This window comes from Episyrphus balteatus, chromosome 3 (assembly GCF_945859705.1).
Source record: "Episyrphus balteatus chromosome 3, idEpiBalt1.1, whole genome shotgun sequence".
Taxonomy (NCBI): domain Eukaryota; kingdom Metazoa; phylum Arthropoda; class Insecta; order Diptera; family Syrphidae; genus Episyrphus; species Episyrphus balteatus.
In genome coordinates, this window is record NC_079136.1 from 103,326,775 (window position 1) to 103,336,315 (window position 9,541).

The 9,541-nt window shown below is 29.7% G+C and overlaps 1 protein-coding gene across 1 annotated transcript; it reads left to right on the top strand.

Moving 5' to 3' along the window:
- Nucleotides 1–1,842: 1,842 nt before the first annotated feature.
- On the top strand, nucleotides 1,843–3,394 carry LOC129914809 (uncharacterized). Its single transcript, XM_055994213.1, has 4 exons — nucleotides 1,843–2,179; nucleotides 2,248–2,430; nucleotides 2,509–2,606; nucleotides 2,682–3,394. Exons 1-4 carry the CDS (start codon nucleotides 2,099–2,101, stop codon nucleotides 2,905–2,907), a joined length of 588 nt encoding a protein of 195 aa, XP_055850188.1. The 5' UTR covers nucleotides 1,843–2,098; the 3' UTR covers nucleotides 2,908–3,394.
- The last annotated feature ends 6,147 nt before the right edge of the window (nucleotides 3,395–9,541 follow it).

The window sequence follows — 9,541 nt, forward strand, 5'->3', positions numbered from 1 at the left end:
TATCTATGGATGGATATATGGGGGATAAATAGACAACACTTCATTAAATACTTTTAATAGACACAAAATCCATGAAATTAATGCATTTCTCATCTTAAAAAATTAAGGACATTTGTCACCTAATTTTAAGACAGAACTGTTCTTGGCAAAAAATCATGCAGAAATCCACTTAATTTAATTCAGATTCTATTTGTTTTAAACAGATCGTTGGGGTTCTTACGCTTTAAAAATATTTTTTTTCCGTATATCGAAGATCAGCTCAAACGTGTACGTTATGTATTGTGCAATTGTCCTAGTGGCAAAATAAACGCTTTATTGAGCATGGAGGGAATATTTGCCTAGCATTTAGACTGAAGCAAAGGATCTATATATAAATATATATATCAAATTAAAATCAAAACTTTAAATTATTTTTATAAAAAAAAAATATATTGGGCTATCATCGGATTTGAACCTTGAATGCTGAATTAGTAAAACACACTTTAAGACCTTATTACGCTATTTCATGGATTGATTTTAAATTAGCACAAATTTGAGATCTCATTTATTTATTTTTTTATAAGAAAATTGAAAATTTTGTGGTTATATGGTTGCCAACTATGTTTTTAAGTAAATATTAGAATACATGATATAATGAAAAGTTTCAATGTTCAATAAAACTGAGAATTTATTTTTTCTGTGAACAAATATATACTTTTCTAATAGATTTTGAACTACTTATATCTCAAAAAAGTGACGTCGTACATTTATTTCGACTTCAGATTTGTATTAAGACCATTAAAATCTATTAGAAAAGTATATTTTTGTTCACAGAAAAAATAAATTCTCAGTTTTATTGAACATTGAAACTTTTCATTATATCATGTTTTTTACTTAAAAACATATTTGGCAACCATATAACCGCAATATTTTCAATTTTCTTATAAAAAATAAATAGAAGAGATCTCAAAATAGTGCTAATTAAAAAAAAACAATCCATGAAATAGCGAAATAAGGTCTTAAAGTGTGTTTTACTAATTTAGCATTTTTTGGACTTTGTTTTTAAAATTTTCGATTTTTTTTTTTAAAGAATATGAATCTATGAATCCTAAATCTAAGATCTGACACCTTTTTGTTATGAATTTAGCCCAATTTCTAGCTTATATACTGTTTTGAAAATGAAAATTCTATTTTAACGCCCATTCTTTCCGCCATTTTGGAGCCGCCATTTTGAATTTAAAAAAATTGGCAGCTTTTTCTTATTCCCCATACTATTATCATTCAGTGTACCAAATTTCATAACTTTTCACCACCACTGTGCGGCGTTCAACGGTTTAGGGCGTCATCACGTCAAATTTTTCCAAAATCAAAAATTTGTTCAGTAAATTTTTTGATTGAACATAGGCTATTTTTTCGTCAAAAATCCAAAAATTAATTTTTGCTCAAAAAACATTTTAAATAGGTCAAAAACATAACGAAGCAATTTTTAACCAGGTTTTGTTAAAATCCAACCATTTTTGTAAAAAAAAAACAAAAAATCGTATTTTTGCATTTTTCTCAATATTTTTGAGGTTATATAAAAAATTGGTTAGAGTAAAGTGATAACCTATTAAAAATTAGTGACTAGCGGATGCGTTATTGTATGAGGTTTATGAAGTAAATATGCCTAAAAAAAATGAACTATTAACAATGAATAAAGATTGAAACGTTGAATCCTAGGAAAATTAAGGGGAACCACCAAATATGGTTAGATAAATAAACATGATCTTGTTTTGTACAAAAACGAAAAACTCGAAGAAAACTAACCTTCAAAAACAATAGTATCAGTTTTAGCTCGTTAAAAATAAGATTTTTGAACAGAATACCTACATAAAATCGATTAGCTTTCATATTTCGATATACGTAGATATATTCGATAAATAATACTGCGCAGGACGATGACATTACCTAATGACAAAAAAAAATCAATAACGCAGACAAAACCCTTGAAACTTTAAAATTTGACATTTCTACCAATACCAAAATGAAAACATTTCAACAAATAGTTGACGTAGTTAAATAAGTGCATTTCAAAGATAAAGCAACATACAGGATAAAGTAATTTCAAAAATATAAAAGTATGGAAGATAAAGCTACTAAAATTGGTAGTGAGTTCGAACCAATCAATGGTTATTCAAGAAAGACTGATAACGAAAGAAGTGTATGTTTTACAATTATCAGCTAAAATTATATTTCTTCAATGCTCCTGTATATATATATCTCTTTTAGGGTAATGAAAACGCAACAAACCATCTGGAAGTAACTTTCAGTGGGCGACTAAATACAAATCAAGAGGAAAATGGAAATTCTGATTACTACCATCAGACAAATACATGTCGCATTCTTCAGAGAAAATTAGAATTAAAAGTTGAAAAAGCTAAACGCAACTATAACCAATATCAGGACACTTGTGTGAGAAATCAGTGGCTGAAAAATGAGCATATGATTCGACCTTAGTAAATAATTTGTATTTCTTTTCTTTTTTTTTAGTCAAAGAAATCACAATCTTCCAGCTTAATACCAATAAGTCGCTTACAAATACCTGGTTACGTTGAAAATCAGCCTTTAGTTGATTATAAATCTGAAAGGTATATATTCCGAAAGTTCACTTTTGAATGAATCAAACTTAAAAAAAAAAAACAATCTAACTCAACCTTTTCTAGTGATGACCAAGAAGAAATATCTTTTTTTCCCTTGAAGTTGAAGAGCACAAAGAAACAAGAACTCTCAGATACGTTCAGCATACAAGATATAACAATTGAATCAGAAGACAATAATTCCGATGATAGTGATACCTCAGCAAATTTAGAACTTCTTCCCCCAAGATTAAAAACAAATCTTTTGGATAAGGTTTTAAATTGTTTCTATTGTGTACAGGGTAAAATCTAGTAATAAAAATAGTGCTTATTAATTTTGTGTTATATTTAAAACGTATCTCTCTAAAAATTTAAAGTTGTAAAGCTTGAAAGGCTTGTACTCAAAAGTGCTTTTTTCACACTTCTTCCATCGGTCAGAAATCATGATTTTGGATGATTTGTATATTCTAATGATTTCGGGCCCAAAATTATGTTTTTATTATTATTAAAAAAAAAATTAAATTCTATGGCTTTAGCCTTTAACCTGACTATTGAATTGGATTTTAGTTTGGTGAAATATGTAGAATTCAGTCAAATATTTAAGTAAGCTTTAAATCTGTTTATTGGTAATACATATATATTTTGGTAATAATATTTTATAACCTTGCAAAAAAGAATAGTAAGAAAGTTATTTGTAACTTTCAAAGTTGAAAGCCGAGCACTTTTGAGGGTTTAGGGCTGCCGACTGCTTACTCATGTCTTGTATATGGAACCAAGAATTTTTTAGATAGAACAAAGTGTCAGCTAAAGTTAAATTTATTTATTCCAGTTCTAGAGTTTACAAAATTATACCTTTTTCCAAAAATAAAAGATGTTTTGTAGTGTTTTTTTATTTTCATTTGAATAGAGTCGCATATTTGTACGCATACATTCCTTAAATAGTTTTATTAATTTTTTTGTTTAGTCTTTTGTTTGTCATTTTAAAAATGTAAGGAAATGCAAAATTAGGCATTTGACAGTAATCCTTTTAAAATCGGGCATCATATCTATAAGCGGAACATCTTACTTTTATATAGTGTTAATTCGAAGATGTCTTTTAGTAACTTCTTTGTTTTGTATTGTTTTCATCTCGATTTAAACATTTGAGAAGAATCTAAAGCAAAAATATACTGAAGATTTTAAAGATTATAAAGTCAAATGACTCATATAAGAACCGAAGTGGTCTCATTCTAATTTTGTACACTCATATTTATCAATTCAACACAAAACTTTCAAAGTTTGAAGGTATAATCTTCCAATGTCAAAAAAAGAGCACAGGTATACACGAGCTGAGCGAGCAGTAAGTGGTTCGTTTTTTTACAAAAGGTCATCAAACAACTTTATGCTGGCACTCATATCGTCGAACAATTTTTTTTTAGAATTATAACGATGGCTTAACAGAAGACTCAATTACTCATTGCTTAATTGTTGTGGAGTAAGTCTGTCATTTTTTGTTTTAATTATTATTGTTGTTTTTGTTTGAGTGTCGTCAATCTGGTTGACAAAAAAATTGTTGTAGGTTAAGGTTAAATAGGCTAATAAGACATTCACGTCTGACACTGTGCCTTTCTTTCTTTTTTTCTTTAAGTCTTGTAAATACTTTAAGAGCTTCTAGGAAATTGAAGAAGAAAGATGTCGTTTCTTCATTTAAATGGGGGAGGTAAGGTATGTGTATAAAGAAACGAAGAAACATTCCTTTGTTGCGGAAATAAAGAAGGTTTTCTCACAATTCTTAAAAAGTACATAAAATAATATGATTGCAACATTTTTAAGTTGATTTCGAAGACAACAACATGAAAAAGGTAATGACAAGCAGTGTTGAAAATTGAAATCATTCAAACTATTTGGGCACAATTACATATATACTCAAGTTGTTATAATTAGGGCCAATTTTTCAATAGTCAGTTAAACAGTCAGTTAGTACTTATTCCTAAGGATAGAAAAAAAATCAATTTTTCAACATACAGATATAGCTTATTCCTACGAATTAAACTATCTGCTTCTTTCAGAGAAGAATAAAAATTATTCTAAGGAATAATCTCAACAAAAATATTGTGTCAGTTGTCAAAGCTGTTTTGAAAGAATTTTGAAAAAAATACAGCGGGACACAAGAAAAAAAAACAAACAATCATGAATAAAAATGACGGTTAATTTTAAATACTCGTATTTTAGAATTTGACAATTTTATTTTGTTATTCTGTAGAATAAACTATTCTTGATTGAAAAATTCAATGTTTTTATCTCATTGTTTATGTGCCTAATAACTTTATTTGTCGAACAGTTAACTGACTGTTTATTAGAAGATTGAAAAATTGGCTCTTAGGGCCAATTTTTCAATAGTCAGTTAAACAGTCAGTTAGTACTTATTCCTAAGGATAGAGAAAAAATCAATTTTTCAACAAGCAGATATAGCTTATTCCTAAGAATAAAACTCTCTGCTTCTTTCAGAGACAAATAAAAATTATTCTAAGGAATAATCTCAACAAAAATATTGTGTCAGTTGTCAAAGCTGTTTTGAAAGAATTTTGAAAAAAATACAGTGGAACACAAGAAAGCAAAAACAATCATGAATAAAAATGACGTTTAATTTTAAATATTTTTGAATTTGACAAATTTTGTTTGTTATTCTATAGAATAAATTATTCTTGGTTGAAAAATTCAATGTTTTTATCTGATTGTTTATGAGCCTAATAACTTTATTCGTCGAACAGTTAACTGACTGTTTATTAGAAGATTGAAAAATTGGCTCTTAATAAAACAAATCGTTTTGAAAACTTATGAGATGCTAATAGTGTTTTAGTTTAACAATATCAGCCGTATTTATAAACTCATCATAGACAGTGCATAGCATATGTACTCTTTATAATGTCTTTAAACAGAAAACTGCTATTTATAACGTTTATGCAACGTTGCATAGAGGTTGCATAAGCTAAACGCAGAGCCGGTTTTAGGGGGGGGCAGCCTGGGCCGTCGCCCAGGGGCGCAAGAATTGAGGGGCGCCGCAGGCGCCCCGAACTTTTACAAAAGTTATATAAATAACGAAGTTTTTCCAATCGATGTTTTATTTTTTTTTTTACATTCACAAAGGCGCCCCAATTTGTTTCTATTTTACATTTTCAACGGCGCTCGTATTGTTTGTCCTAAACTTTTTGAAGAATGAAGGCGCCCCCCAATTTTGGGTTAATTTATTTGGCTTCCGGAAGGACAATGGTGTCCAAAATCTTCGTTAATCTTTGAAGAACAAGGCGCCCCAATTTCTTTTGAAAGACTAAAGCAATCCTAATATTCCTCCTACCAATTTAATTTTTACAAAGGTGTCCCTATAGTAATGAATAAGGAAAGAGAAGGGAGACGGACAGAATCCCGAAATTAAAAATCCAGAAAGCCCAAAATCCAGAAAACCCTAAATTCCGAAAACCCAAAAACACAAAATCCCGAAAACCCACAATCCTAAAATCCCGAAAACCCAAAATCCAGAAATGCCAAAATTCACAGCTTCTCCATTTCTCATAAAAACTACGTTTGTGTGTGAGAATTAAAAAATAGGTCTGTTCGTTGTTCCCCCCTCCAGGGCACTCTAAGTCATTTCAATTAACTGTGAAAAAATCAGAGTTTTCATTTTACATCGAACACCTCAGAGCTTTAGTTTCATCAGCGAACATCGAACACAGAGGAAATAACTCTGGTTGAAAAAGGAGCTACAAAAAACGCTTGACAACGAATTCGGAACGACCCAGAGTGCCCTAGAGCTCACAACGAACAAACCTTATACTTATAAAGGTATGTTGTTTTCGATTGGCCGTCCGGAAGCGCCTGGAATCATTAAGAAGCGTGCTGCAAGTTTTTTATTCTCCTAGTGAAAAAACAAAACACAATATTTGATTTTTCACCAATACAGATATTAAATTTTAGAATTGGGTGGAAGCGATTCAAAGTTTTTTATTGGATTTCAGAATGAGTGAATCATTGAGTGATTCCAATCCAAAACGACATTTATGTACCTAGTTGAAAAAGTTTTTGAAAAAATATTGTTCAAATAAGACCAACTGTACCTAATCTTTAAATGTGTTTAAACAAAAAAGTCAGAGATAAAGGTAGTCTTGTCAATTGAGCCTAAATGACATAAATAATTAATTTTTTTTTTAAGTTAACCTTTTTAAGTTAATACACTGCACATTTTTAATAAATGCATTAACAAGTATATGAGAGGTAACCCATAATCTGCTATTGCTTTTTTTCGTGATTTTAAAAAATTGTTTTTAGATGAATTTTTTTTTAGAGGCGCCACTTGCAATCTTGCCCAGGGGCGCCTGTAGTGCTTAAACCGGCACTGGCTAAACGCGTTTTTCGGCTGTTTAGAGCTAAATAAGAATATTTTTGTTTCTTAAATGTCATTTGAACATCATATCATTGTCACAAAAAGAAAACAGGGGAATGACTTGTATATTTTTTATTGACGAAATTCGTTTGGATTATAAGTGAACAATTTGAATTAAAAAATTAACAAAAAAGCAATTGTGTTTTTTTGAAGATATTTTTCTGATATCGGATATTTTATTCATCTTTCTCTTTTTACGCCTTTGGTTTTTTTTTACCTGAAATGATTAATGTATATTTTTTGTATTGTTGAATAAAATGTAATCAAATAAAAACATGAGGAATTGTGCTTTTTACTTGCGATATAGGTCCCATAGGGCAAGTTTAAGATTCGTAAAAAAAATCGAACTCGAGATAACAATTTTACTTGACATTACGATGATGGAGAATGCCAAAAAAGTGGGTCCGGCAATTCTGTCTGTCTGTCTGTTTGTCTGTGTGTATATACCTCGAGCTACAGCCTAAACGAGTGAAAAGATTTTCTTCAAACTTGGTAGTTAGCAGTTTTTGGTGATTCCCTAGAGGGGAAATTGAAATTTTTTCTTATGACCAAAACTAACGGTACCTGCCATATAACGGAAATAGAAAAGTTATTTTTTTTTTCAAAAACGGCTCTAACGATTTTGATTAAAATTTTTATGTGTAGTATTACACATAAGAGCCAACTTTTGAAATAAAAAAAATATTTTTTGTACCGTTATTAACGGTACCTGTCATAGAACGGTTTTTTTGGTTTCTTAATATCTCGTTCAAAATTAACCCGATTTCAACGAAAATTTTAATGCAGAAGCGTTTAGATAAAGGTAGTATTAAAATTTTAGAAAATTTTCAAAAAGTGCATTTTTGGATTTTTTAAAAATATTTCAAATTTTTTTTTTTGAAAATCAATTTTTTGAAAACGGGTTGATGAAAAATTTTGAAATTTCGTTTTTATGTGTAAATTAATTATTTCTTTAAAATGGCATAACAACTTTTTTTTTGAAAAATGTTAGAAATTTTTTATATACATATGTATAAAAAATTATTTTTTTAAAAAACGGCTCTAACGATTTTGGAAAATTTTTTTCTAAAAATACCTTTTTATGCAAGTAATAAAATGGCATACTTGGTTTTCTGTAAAACATAATTTAAAACGGTATTTCTTGAATAAAAAGCTTTAACATTGGAGTTACTTTTAGCATAAGAGCAAGTACGTGCGACCCCAGTCGTGCAATTTATTTAAGAGGTTTTCTTCCTTAAAACATTGTTCGAGCACAATTTTCGCTCACGTGTTTTTTTTAAATTTTTTTGTTTGTTTTCGAACCAGATAGGGTTCAAGTTGCTAAAATCCTTAAAAGTTATATAGAAAGGAGATGGCACAATTTTTGGGCCCAGTGTGTTCACTAACAAAATGGGTATCAAATGAAAGGTGACGGTAAGAACATTACGTGGGTTAAATATTTTCAAATTCGTTAGTGGGGTTTTGGAGATATTTGAGTTTGAAGTTTCGGATTTCACAATCAAGATTTCAGCTAATTTTTCGAACAATTAATCGTAGAATGCGTAATAATGGGTGTACAGAAATAATATTGGTATCAAATGAAAGGTATTTCTCTTGTCTATTTGTCTGTATCAAAAGTTTTTTTCTTTGTTAAAAAAAAATAATACATATTAGGTATTTACTTCTCAAAAGGTGATTTTTTTAAGCGAGGCATTTGGCACATCGAAATATCAAAATATTCAGTGGTGACATGCACTTTTTTTTGCAATTTTTCGATAGCTTAATGTGTTACCTTGTATTCTATATATAAAATAGTTCTATAAAACATACAAAAACCTTATAATAAGCAAAATACACAAAAACGCGCTGAAATATGCCTATAAAATAATAAGAATAGAAACTATAGTTCAGCCAATGGGGAAAAATCTGGAAAAAGCTATGACGTCAGCTAAGTTTGAATGCAGTATTGAAGAGGGGTTTATCCCAAGTACAAATCTCAGATTGCGTATTGTTTAGTCTTGTGGGGAGACCGCCATTTTGAAAAACGCATTTGTCTCAATATCCAATGCCGTCTTTACCATAAGGGCACACGGGGCCCGTGCCCAGGGCCCCCATTCTCAGGGGGGCCCCGAAAGTACGCAAATTTATCTCACGCTTCTTTTATTCTCAAAGCATTTTTGTCGGCCAGACCATCTACAAAAAAAAAAATTTTAATTTTTATGTGGCATCCAAACAATATGTTTTCAAAAAGAAAACAAATTATGTGGCGTTGTATGCGGACAAAATTTTAAATCCAAACAACCAAACCCAAATTCAATTTTCAAAAAAATAAGACAATAATATTTTCAAAAAACAAGAAAAATACCTTTTTTTTCCACTGTAGGTAAGATTATTTATTATTTATTAATAAAAACAACGAATTCCCTTTCATTATCTTTTTCCTAGAATAATAATTTCGTTTTAAGTTTGCAAAACTGTCAAACTTGAAGTGCGTGTTAAAATCAGTGTAAAAAAAAGAGTGTGTGTACACATGTACACGCGACTGAAGTTA